The sequence below is a fragment of the Pollicipes pollicipes genome, unplaced genomic scaffold (assembly GCF_011947565.3).
Source record: "Pollicipes pollicipes isolate AB1234 unplaced genomic scaffold, Ppol_2.1 Scaffold_6686;HRSCAF=7923_pilon_pilon_pilon, whole genome shotgun sequence".
NCBI lineage: Eukaryota > Metazoa > Arthropoda > Thecostraca > Pollicipedomorpha > Pollicipedidae > Pollicipes > Pollicipes pollicipes.
The window spans coordinates 41,701,844-41,714,779 of NW_023596921.1; the positions used below are offsets into that span (position 1 = coordinate 41,701,844).

A 12,936-nucleotide genomic window follows, 5' to 3' on the forward strand; every position below is an offset into this window, starting at 1 on the left:
ATGAAATAGATTACTTTATTTACATTTAAGCATTACAAATTGCTCAAAACCATTCAAATTATTGTATTATTTGAATTACAAATCAGCATCAACAACTATTCTGGGCGACATGACCCTCAAAGCAAATGTTGACCAAGGTCATTTTAGGTAATTTATATCCCCTACCGTCCATGAAGCCCAGCTAGGAGATCTGTTGGTGTCCTGGCGTCCAAGTGTGACCAAATTTCGAATGAAATGAACGTCAAAAACTACCCCCAGAAGCAACTTTCCATGAAAAATTTTGTTTTGACTGTGGCCCGACCTTCATAACTGACTCAATGTCGACACAATTAGTTGTTACCATAGCTTCAGTCGTTTTACTGCCAAAAATACATCCTAGTTTCAAGACGTCGTCTAGCAATCCGGTACAGCTTGAACGATTCCCAACTCTTCGCTGGCAATGATAGCCTAACTGGCCTGCTACCAGGGGTCAGTGACCTTATAAGACATACATACTTCTACACCTAAGGGTCACCTATTCAAATGCATATGGCTGCAAGGACTTGGTGGAGCTATACCACACCGAAGTCGTCCTCAGCGAACTTAAGTGGGTAAATGGGGGCCACTCAACCTGCGTGCCTAACAAAGTTCGGTGTAGGCATGTTGAAACCAAACAGATGATAGCAGGACATGTTGATTTACCCCCTGCAAGAATTTTGGTCCTATTTGTGAGTTTTTTCGTGTTGTGGCCCCCTCCTTACTCCCAATTGTGAATTACCGTGGCTGTGGCGTGGCTGAGTCAAAACCAGGCCGTGTGAAGTGCTCCTGCCTCACCCTAGATTTCCCCCCCGGAACGAATGTCAAAAAGCACTGAATGTTTTTAGGCACTAAGTCGGCCGTCAGCCACAGTAACTAAGTAGCGCGTCAACGTTTGACAAGTTTTTAGAGGCAGTCCGAGGGGAGGGGGAGGCATGACACCGAAAAAGCAACGCGAAGTTCTACTCAAGCCCAATTAAAGAACAAATTTCCACCGAGGGTCAGGTCCCAATCACAGATCGTTAACTGGATCGTGGACTGCGTTTGCAAGCGAGGCGCGTCACCCGAGCCACAATATGTATTAAGAATGGCACACATACCGTAAAGTAAATCCTTACTGGGCCCCGGAACCTCCAAGCCGTACCTTTAAAGCACAATACAGTGATGCAAAATAGCCAACAGGCGGTGCTGCGACGCCGAAACTGACAATGCGACCAATGCAGGCATAACACAATGCAACAAACCCGAATATACGGTCCTGGACAATGCAAGCAAATGTTTATGGTGCAGGCCAAGAGGATTCAAGAAGCATGCAGCAGAAGTCCCAATGCGTTTGTAAATTTCATAACTGCGCATGTCTGTTCACAAAAGAGTGCTTAAACATACTTTAAGAGTGGAAATGAATTTTTTTAATTTTCTGAAAACATAATTCTATTTTAACGGTAGTTTTAACTACGAAACAGCTTTTATATAATGTGATAATGTATTTATAACAATCCTGAAAATGCTGTGAGACAATTGTGACTTGTGAGATACAAAATCATTTTTCTCTCGATTCCATTCATTCCACAACTTTGGCCTGTTGGGAATTTCAGTCGGCGTTCGTCGGAGACCTCGCGTTTTTTTGTAATAAGCATTTGGTCATGCAGATCTCGCAGCAAATTTAGTTTTTAATCATTCCTGATGCCATCCTCCCGAATCAGGGGTGTAGCTTCCCTCAGCGTAGTAAGGTCCAGTCTCAATAACTTAGGAGGCAAAATATTGTGCAAAGTCCGGGAAGAAACACGCTTCTCCTTGAAGGGATTTGGGGATAGGATAAGTCGTTTTCTCTCCTCAGTTGCATTTATCAGTTTTCTCCCAACTTATGCTGCAAAATACACCCCTCATGACCAGCAGTTATTTTCTTGCAAAGGGGACTTGAATTAGGTGAGCAATTTTGTAACAGTATTTGTAAAAGTTCAGGGAAGTTTTCTGTGCAAACTTGATGCTGTAGACCTTAAAGGTGTAATGCCATGGAAATATCACTACTGGCACATACTTGTTAACTGGGAGACCTGTAAGTGTAGCACTTAAACATAGTTGGCAGCATAACCATAATGCTGAGGTCATATAACCAGGTACAAGACATTATCTAGCTACAGGACTTATTAGAATCAACTGTGTGCAGAAGTTTAACAGTTTGAGGAAGCACTAACCAGTTGAAAGGAAAACACTCTTAAAACTGGTCCAAGGGCCATTGTGCCTGAGTGAAAAAGATAAGAAAGCTCAATTTATTTGCAGTGTTTAGACATATCTATCTTGTTCCCACTACTTACCAGTAGGGCCACATTTTTATTGCTGATAGTCACTTCTTATAATTATGTAGGCATCATGGGCTTATGTAGAAAACAAAGCAAATTATACAATAAGAATGGACTATTGCATCAGTTAAGACATCAGTTTGACAACATCACAGCATTATTTGCCTTGTCACCAACCAGTGTAATTGTCTGCAAGTAGTTGTAACACTTGATAACTTATTTAGCGTTTTAGTTTCCTAAATGTAAACCAGAAAATACTGGCTGAGTTGTGTGGGTTCTTTGAACAAGGAGTATCTGTCGGAAAGGTCTCTTTCTGTTTGATGAGTTTGGCTATTTTGAAATTGTGATTATTTGTATCTGGGGTGATATATGTAAGATGATGCATTAATAGAACATGTGATTGGTTTATTTGATGGCAAAGACTGCCATCTTCATTTAGGGAAAGGTGCAGATACCCTGCCCATTACAACAATATATGCTTTCAAGATATAAGAAGATATGGAAGTCATACAAGTATAGATTTGTACCATGGCTAATATTTAACTTAAAGAACAGGTTTGTTGTATTATGTTATTTACATGACATTTTAAAGAAATGTTACATCTGTTACTCAATGCTGTCTTCTAATGCTCCAAGAGTGTGTGCAGTTTTCAAAGTGAAAATAAAAGTGCAGGCCATTGAGCACTTCATGGCTTAAAAAATCATTGATTTATTTTGTATAGATGGACAAAATTTTAAATATTTTTATTCTCAATCAGTCTCCCACTCTTCTTCTGAACTTTCCTGTTGTTCATGTTTGCCCCTATGCCTAAGTTAGCTCTCATGCACATTTTATCTCATCGATGGGCAACCATGTGTCCTTGGAAGGGGAGGAATCAGGTAGCCTTATTGTCTATAACAAAACAACGACAGCCTGATATTGGATTGTGGCTGTCCTGTTCATGTTCCCAATTATGTGCAATGTTGTGCTGTCCAAGTTTAAAGCTTAACAAGCAGGACAATCACGTCAACTAGCTTGTTGAGTTCAGTTGCCATCAATCAGGCGTGATGTGTGTATTGAAGGTATTTGCTACTTTCAGATCTGTTCGAAGAGAAGTGGGTGGGTGCCAGGATGATACTTTGCAACATGATGCCCTTGTCGATTCGGTCTTTGATGTCCTTACTTTGTTAACTGGCCATCTTTGTCCACTACATGACTATCAGAAGCAACATGAAAAGGCAAATCAGGTAACCATTTGACCTTCATAATTTTAGACTGATGTGACACATCAACATGCATGTCTTTGAATCCATTTTTAGCTGAAAAAATAGCATGCTCAAAGGCAGAGGAACCATTAATGTGCTAAGCACTAAGATAAGATCGGAAAGATGACCTGAGCCAAGATAGGCGCAGCTGTTGCAGTAAATCACCACCATTCATGAAACTCTCTTATTTCATCGCCATCGGCATGTTACTTCGGCCATGTCGCCGTGCTCCCTGCCACTGCAGCGACGCATCGTTTCCCGGAGGCGAGCCACTGCAGCCCACAGCGCGTGTCGCCCGCTGAGGTGGCGCCGCCAGTGACACCCCGCCCGGTCGCTGTGGGTCGCGTCGCCCGCTGAGGCGGCGTCGCCAGTGACACCCCGCCCGGTCGCTGTGGGTCGTGTCGCCCGCAGAGATAGTGTCGCCAGTGACACCCCGCCCGGTCGCTGTGGGTCGCGCCGCCCGTCTGACTGACCCTCCGGTCGCTGTGGGTCGCGTCGCCCGCTGAGGCGGCGTCGCCAGTGACACCCCGCCCGGTCGCTGTGGGTCGTGTCGCCCGCTGAGGTGGCGCCGCCAGTGGCACCGCACCCGGTCGCTGTGGGTCGCGTCGTCCGTCTGACTGACCCGTCCGGCCGCTGCCGCAGCTGCTGCTCACGCGGCTCGGCTTCCAGCTGCGCCGACAGCCGAGCCGTGCGCCCGGCGCCGGCGAAGGGGTGGTCGTGGCGCGCGGCGTCGTGCCGGCCGGCGCCGTCTGCTGCTGGTACCCGGGCACCGTCTACCTGCCCGGCGACCCGCTGCTGCTCGCCTCGCTCGCCAACCCGTTCGTGTTCGGCTGCGCGGACGGCGTGCACGTGGACGGGCGCGGTGGCGGCCTGAGCGGGCTGCTGTTCGGCTCGTGCGCTGGCCGCGATCACCTGGGGCCGTTCCCGGCGGCCGACCGGTCGTGGCGCGGCCGCTGGCCCGCCAACCCGCTCGCCGTCGGCCAGTTCGTCAACAACCACGGCCCCGGTGGGTGACTGGGCTGTGTTCGTCATGCTCGGCTGTTTCCGTTGGATGATGTGTGCCAGTTCAGTGGCGAAGCGTCATTTTTTTGCGGGATATGTATGTGCAGAATCTTTTGTGTTCCTCGCATTTGTAGTGCTTTCATGGCATTTTGTGGGCTTGGGTTAGATATTGGGGACCAGGCTATGCACCGGGAACAGCTCCTTGAAAACTTACGGAGCCCCAGGTATCTGTTACACTGGCTAATGTTTTTGAGCTGGTATCGATCGGCTGGTTTGGGCTATGCAGAGAATTGCTGTCTGCACACTAAGTCTCACTTCACCATCTATCCACTCGCTCTGTCCCCGTAACGTGAACCTTCGGACTGGAGTTTGACTGGAGTTTGTTCGTACCATTATCAAGCGCAATGTTATGGGATTTCCACGTTTCCGTCGCAGGCTTCCCCAGCAACGTCTGCTACCAGGAGGTGGACCTGCCTGCAGTGCCGTACCCGTTGAGGCGGTACCTGCCGTACGCCTGGTACCGGGCGCGGGTGCCGCCCCCGCTGCGAGTGGTGGTGCTGGTCGCCCTGAGGGAGATCTCAGCTGGCGAGGAGCTCTTCTCGAACTACTTCACTGTGGTGCAGGATAGGTGATGTTGCTGGAACTGAAACAGCCGCCGTTATTTCTAGTCAGCTCACTCCATCTGGGCAGTTTACATAAGTGGGATGGTGCTACGCCACAGCTTTGATAATCGGGTTCTTATGTATCTGTCGTATTGCTGGAATCGCAAAAATGTATGAAACAAATATATGCGAGTTTTGTTACTGGTCTGTGGTCGTACATGCATGCAATGTATTCCGTTCTAATAAGTATGCTGTGTTCGTCGGTGATTCGGGTAATGAACTATCAGACATTACAATTACACGCTCGCGTTGATATAGATGCGACGTTCAGCGCATACGAGCGCGGCTAACGCCGATTTTTTCTGGGGGAGGGTTGGAGTTGATCGCAGTCACCTAAAACATAGAGTGTAAAGAAAAAAGACATCGCTTGCTTCGGCTTGGTGGCAATGCTCTATGTGATGTCCTCAGTGATCCGCCAGTCGGCATCCTCCGTGCTCCTCCAGTCGGTACCCACAGTGATCCGTCAGTCGACATCCTCGGTGATCCGCCAGTCGGCACCTTCAGTGATCCGCAGTCAATACCCTCCGTGATCCGCCAGTTGGTACACTCGGTGATCCGGTAGTCAGCAAATAATTTAGCGTCTGAGCGTCTGGTGTGCCATTCCATGCCATCGCCTTACAGGCTGCAGCGCCACCTACAGCACGCACTGCGTTAAGGCGCGCCGTAGTAATTCTGCGTAGATGGCACCACGTTAGCCGTCCTTGTGATTAAAGCGCTCCCTATAAAATTCTAGATCGCTGCCCTTGTGCGGAAAGGCGTGCTGTGGCGGAAGCCGGCAGTCAGGGAACGGTCGATGTGTGGGCATCATTCTGGCGATTTTTTGTGTTTCTGGGAATACCCGATGAGTGGGTGTCCCTGCGCACGTGATGCTCACGCGAATCTTCAACCAATGCTTCCATTGAAAAGCGACGGAATTTCTCCCCGTCATGGTAGACCAGATGTTCTGATGAGACTCAGCCGTACCATACAGTACGTTTGCGTAGATGCAATGCTACGCTTCTGCGCTGTACGAGGAATCGACGGGCTGTCGATGTGTTCTCACGCACCACCGATAAAAACAATGACATTGGTTTCAAATGGCTGTAGACGTATTATAAGACACTGGCAATGATAGCAATGACATTGGTTTCTAAATGACGCAGTGTTTAGGGTAATGTAGTCGCATTCATTCCAACTCGACTACTGCGCCGTGGGAGTGCCGTGCAGTTTGCAGCAATGATGCCAAGCGCATGCCAGGAGACGACGTTCACATAAAATCCGGGAATGCAGCTATCTTGTTGCAGCTATTTTGCTGTTTTACATTAGCGAACAAGTCGAACCAATTCGAAGTGAGTGGAAGCACAGCCCAAGGTTTGTCAGTGTAAAAAAAAAACGTACCGCGTGCGCAGACGTGCGATATGCAGCTGCGTAGTTTCATCTTCAGCTCCCTCTACTTTGAGAGAAAAGTGAGTCAAAGTCGGGTAGGAATCCGCTTGTTCGCGGATTTTGCGGGAGGTTCCATCTTTCATGGTTTAGCCCCCCCCCCCCCCCCACGTTACTTAGCGAAACTACGACCCTGGCGAGGTGTGGCATGACGCATAACCTGGGATGTTTTCAGTCTACTCATTTTCTTGTCACCTTTAGTTGTTAACTGCTGACATTTATTCACCCGCATATTGATGTATGCCGAATTTGATAGGGCAGAGGCATGATATTTGCCCCGGCGCTCCCTCGAATACACCCCCGCGCTCCGTGCACTATACCAGAGTGCTGCATGACCTACAGCAGTCGATGCCCCCCCCCCCCCCCCACACTATACCAGAGCGGCGCGGTTTGAGCATGACCCGCTTATGCGCCCCTCCGCATTAGGGTGTTTCGGTCTTCACTATGAGCATCACGTAGCGACTATGTAGCCCATCGAGAGCCCATCATCCCGGAAGCAGACTATGGCGGGGCCGTAATGCCTCGTCGTCCAGTGCGCCCCTGTAAGTGGCCGCAGATGCCGCGGTGCAGCTCGGTGCTCGTGACGACAACCGTCGGCCGCGCCAACTGAGCCCGCCTGCCGACCGCTCGCACCCGAGACGACAGACAGCCAACACTTCCACTCGCCAGAAATGACGATGAAGCCGTCCCAGCGGCAGGTGGTCATGAATTTCGGCGGTGTTCGCGACGCCCGGCTCGGTCGGCAGCGTCGGGCACGTGCTCGACTTGCGCAACGCGAGCCTGACGCATGCCTTCGAGGATGTCAACACTAAATCATGGCGCTGTAAGGACTAGAAAGGTGCTGGCTCGGAGTCTACGATATCCTGTGGTAACGCTGCTTTCAACACAATCTGTGAACGCTTATTGGCATATTTGCTTATCCTATAAAAGCATTCAGACTTCGGTATGTCCGGGAGCTCAAAACTGGCACGGCAATGACGGCGTTAAAATGGGGCCCATACTGGAATAATTTTCTGCCCCGCATAACGTGCGGCGAAAGCATTCCCCGCTTGGATCCCCGTTTCCTATGTGACGCCAACGCATCTCTAATGCGTTGGCGTTTATAAATATTAAAAAAGGTTATATTGAGGGTCACGGAATGCGGGACCTTTCCGCACGCACCATGGATACCTCCAGATTACGTCCACGTAATGTGTGAACCTAGGGGCCGCGTCCTCCATCAGCAAACGCGACATGCCCTCCTCTTAGCAAGCCCACCCGAAAGGTGGCATAGCTACCTGCCCCACCCTTGCCGTCACGACCCAAGCCCATTTCTAACTCGACCGAGAGGCGGACTAAATGAGATTGGATACAAATAAATCGTCGCTGTTTGCACAGCAACGCGTAGCAATGACAAACCCGTTGTGACGGTCTTCGCAGTTTCCATGGGATTGGAGCGGCTGATTTCACTTGTTGGCCGCATTTGCAATTGCAAGCGCTCCTCATTGCCGCGCATCCGGGACGTCACGTCCTGCAACCTCAATGGGAGGGGGGAACTAGCGTACCAGGCCATGAACAGCTGGGCCCACGTGTACAAATTGAAGCGGGCGAGACGCCCGGCGCACCGAGCGCGCCGAATACAGAGCTCACGATCCATACAAAATAAGCGATGCGCCGATAGTTGGAGCGCAGCAGCCGGCTGGTGACTGGTTGGGCCTACATATAGCGTTGTAGCGCGAAGAAGCGACGGACGCCGCCAGGTACCCCCGTGGTATGCCAACCCCACGTCTCTCCCGTCCCCCAACCGTTCCATAAGCTTGGCGTGTTGGGCGGCACCGGCCTGCTCTTCACGGTGCTCCCTGGCCCTTCACACAGCGTCCCGTTACTTCTGACCGTGTATTGGCAACATCACAAGTGGGGCCTAATACAGCCGCTGGGGCGGTCCCATGGTGGACTTGACGTGCAGCGAGCGCACGTTCTGCCAGTGCTTCCTTCAGCAGCGACACCAGGAAGTTGACGGCCATATGGGTGTTGATGACCAGCTCGTCGGGTGTCATCTCCACGTGGCCCAGCACGACTGACAAGCACAGCACCTGCGGACAGCGGCGGCGTTACCACCGAGGACGAGTCCTAACACGAACGCGGTACGTGCCGAAGGAGCACGCGCACTGTTATAACACAACAAGGATGATCAACACTGCAACCAACCAAACACAGATGGTTTGCAACCAACCAAACAGATGAAGCCGACCACCTTACAGCTTCATTTCAGACACAGATGGTGTCCAAATGACATCAAGAATAACCCAGCTGACATGGCACCAATAAGTAACTCAAGATTCGAAGCAACTCTGCCTTGTAGCATTACCTTCTTCATCTGGAACTTGATGGTGCTCTTGATCTCATCGACCTTGCCGGTCATGCTCTCGCCGTGGGTCAGCAGACCCGGGAACTTGCCAGCCTTGTTCAGGCCAGGTCCGAGGATCCTGGGGATCTGCTTGATGATGGACTCAGAAGCCAGGAAAGCATCATACTTCTTGGCTGCAGAATAAGGGAGGGGACATGTAAGCATGCGTGCTGTGGAAAATCCCAATTTGAGTAACTACTCGCGACCCTACACAGGTGCCAGCAGTGGGATGGTTAGGGGGGCCTCATTCATGCGGTTTTGAACCACAGCCGCCTTCTTGTAGACCTTTCAATGCTGTCCACAACCCCGTCCTTGACACCTTCTAAAGCCACTGTAGTTTCTGAACTTTATGCTAATGAAAGTGGGGAGAGTATTTAAAAGTCAGCCTGGCATGCATAATGTCACATCATATTAAAGTAATTCAAATCATGTCATTCAATAAACCATGTAGTAATCAAGGCCAAGACAAAAAAGTTGGCGTGGCATTCATATCTGGCGTTAATGAGCACGATCCCCACACATGATGGCCGTCAATTTGCTCTCAATCAATGTTGTGTGAAGTATCATGATGTTATCAAACCATGACACATTGAGCACTATATTTACTGAACAGGAAATTGTGCTGTCTGGAGCAGTCTCTTCCACTTGTAATTGTAACCACAGTTATATGAGTTTATTTTACCATACTTCATGCTTGCTTCAATATTTTCAAATGTGAAACACTCTCTTTAACATGCCTGTGTTAACTACTGTAAGTCTCAGAAACCATAGGCATGGGGGTTTGATCCCTGCAGTGCCTGCCCTTCTAGTTGGGGTGAGAGGCAGGTGATGCCACATAGCCTCAGAAGCTGAGTGCTGTGCAAAGTACCAATGACAAAAACATGCCTGCTTGTTTGTTCATTACCACTTTTTAGCATTGCCACAACTCATACAAAAAAGCTGCACGTATTTCAGGAAGTCACATAAATTCTGGTCACCCCATGATTACCCAGACACCATGCTCATTCATTTCATTGAAATTCAAGCTTTTGCACACAGTGCAAAAGTTCTGTAGCACACAATCTCTATAAGTGACCTACCTAGCTTCTTAACAAGCTTCTTGTTCTTGTTCAGCTTCTTCAAGGCCTCGACATCCATGAATGGCAGGTTGTTGGCCTGGGCCTCATCACAATGCAGCTGGTCGCCCAGGATGCACACCTTCATGGCCGGACGAGGCATGTTGCGCAGCCTGTGTTGAGGTGATATGACTAGTGAGGACCAGCGACATAGCACATGTTAACAGCCCAGTGTTCCCAATTATCCAACTTAGTGGTAAGGATGCAGAAATGCATGCTACTGGAGCCGCTGCTCGGCCATGCTGATTCCTCCCCCACTTGAGACAAACTGATCAGCATTAGACTGAACAAATGGTACTCAACTCTGAGTGGTAGTCATTACTAGTGAACAATGGCCAATCCAGCAACACTTGCTAGTCTGACACAGTTCACATAGGCTTTCATCATTATGCAAGCTGCAGAAACAGACATTCATGAAAATTACAGAACACATAAATTGAGAGCAAACATGCTGTGACCCAAGACAACACAAAATATACCTGTGCATCAGTGACTGACAGCTTTGTGATGCTCATCACCCTGGAGTGATGGCATCTGCCCATTTTATTGGTAAGGCCCTGGGTGAGGGCCCGCCCCGAAGGGCTTCCCAGAACAAGGGGTTTTCACCAGCCTTGCTTGGGCAGACATACTTGACAGTTCCTGAGAAACGCTTGTCCTTCTGGGGATCATAGTTCTTCAGGCCGATCTGGAGCTCCACCGTCTCGCGGAACTTCCTCTTCTTCTTCTGGGCTCCATCCAGGACAGCATTTACACACTCATAGAGAGTGTCCCTTGATACTTTTCTGAAATAATTTGTTGGTTGTAATAAATTGCATTTGTTTTTTTTACCAGGTGGTCTTCTGATTGCTTTTTTTTACTAATTCAGGACATGGGCCTCTGGTGCCCACCTCTCCTGCCAGGGTAAGAGGCAGGTAGCAATGCCATACCTTAAGTTTCTTTTACAGGCCTATGATATCCAAACCAGTTCTATTATGGGGTTTGTGGCCTTCCAAACCATGTCAAGGATGCACCCCATGGGCATTACTAGACACGACTCAATATACAACACCTGCAATTCTGTGCATGTAACAGATAATTTACATATAAAACACACAGGGCCACCTGTCACATGTAATTCTGCATAAAGAAGTCATAGGGTTATCTAATACCCCACATAAGGCCCTGACATCTCTTGCCTACTTCACCAGCACTTATGTATGACAAACATTAGTTCTTCAACACAATGACATATGTCAGGTACACCACCAGCCATTTGTGATAACATACTTCCTGCGACCTGCCACATCCAGTCTAAACTATAGAAAACATGCTCAAAAGCATTTCATCTGCCTCTTAGCTTTGTGCATATCCATAGGGTGGAGTGCAAAACAAAGCTCGCATGTACCAGCAAGATCCATTCCAGAGAGGACATGTGAAATGATCTATGTAAGTACATGCATAATTTGGGAATTCTTCCAGGGATTATTTCTGATCCCTTTAACAGGAAGAACCCCCCTCCCCCCAGGACATTTTGACTGATGCCACAAAGCCTTGCATAAGCCAGAATCAAATACTGGACAATACTGAAAGATCCAAGAAACATAGCTTATTGCAAAATCCCTATGCAAAACTAGCATCTCCAACCTGGCAGCTGTGTGTCCCTGTGTGCACCCATTGCAAAACAAAATCTGGACAAAAACTAAAGGGCAAATCTTATCACTTCATAAAAGCAGGGGGAGATCATCATGATAGCTGACAAACTAAAGTCACAGCAATTGGCCCATACTCCGTGATGGAGTCACATGCTGCAACTTACAAAGTGGTAAGCCATGAACACCATACACACCCATACCTAGAAAGCACAGTGGCCACCATGCAGCTCAACAAGATGGTCTTCTAGGATCCTGATCATTGATTCTACCAGTCCAGGTCCAGGACAAATTAAACCAAAAGCCTGCATCATAAGTTTCACACCTAATTTTGAGATGGTTAGACCTTACTGGGTTGAAAGCAGTTTGACTGCCACTAGTAATAGATGGATGAACAATCTCATTATCAGACTTCATGACCCAGAGCTGGTAACACAACCCATGGGCATTGGTGCTAAAAAACTTGAGATGTGGATTACCAAACTTAGATGGTCAAACCACGTGATTCTTTTAACATGTGTTACCATCATGAGGAATGGTTTAGCACATTTTAGGTTATATTAGGTAGGCATGGCTTGGCACATTTAAGCAGTAACATAAAGCAAGGCCATTTTCAAGTTCTCCATATTCCTAACATAATTTGTAAAGTATACAACTGCAGCATCATACTATTGTGTAGTGGCATACCCACCATCGCCATGATTAAGTCAGGGCATCATGGTCTTTTTGGAGTTGGGCATATTGAATGCTTGTGTAAGGAATTTTTCTGCTACTCCAGCCCTGGTGAGATAAAATTGTGTGTAACTACCTCCCAGTTTAGCGTGATGGGTGCTATGAAGACAAGTTTGACATCACATTTCTCAGCTATGAAATAACCCAGTCACAAAGTGACCATGAGCCAGATTACAAAATAAATCCCTTCTTTAGACATCACTGTCATTGTTGCCACAGCTTCATATCAGGCCAAATACAACCTTCAACTTCACCTGATTACATTTTGCACCCATTTTTTATGACATTAATTCAAAATTATGAGACAATAGATCTCAATGTTCTGAAATATGTGGCAACTGTTGAAACCAGGGTGCTCGAATTCGCATGCATGCTCTGATGTTGTGCAGTCGCATCTACACGGGATATTTGACACACCGCAGGTTTCTT

General features: G+C 48.2%; 2 protein-coding genes across 2 annotated transcripts; one reads left to right on the plus strand and one right to left on the minus strand.

Annotated features, from left to right (window-relative positions):
- Positions 1-1,601: 1,601 nt before the first annotated feature.
- Positions 1,602-5,365, plus strand: LOC119108352 (SET domain-containing protein 9; the record flags this gene model as incomplete). Its single annotated transcript, XM_037231928.1, has 4 exons — positions 1,602-1,615; positions 3,395-3,542; positions 4,203-4,566; positions 4,998-5,365. Coding segments are annotated over 4 exons (723 nt in total), but the record flags the coding sequence as incomplete, so codon positions are not given.
- Positions 5,366-8,546: 3,181 nt separating this feature from the next.
- Positions 8,547-11,168, minus strand: LOC119108353 (60S ribosomal protein L10a-like). Its single transcript, XM_037231929.1, is given in 6 exon segments — positions 8,547-8,615; positions 8,617-8,718; positions 8,994-9,166; positions 10,112-10,260; positions 10,777-10,929; positions 11,158-11,168. Coding segments are annotated over 6 exon segments (657 nt in total).
- Between the last annotated feature and the right edge of the window lie 1,768 nt (positions 11,169-12,936).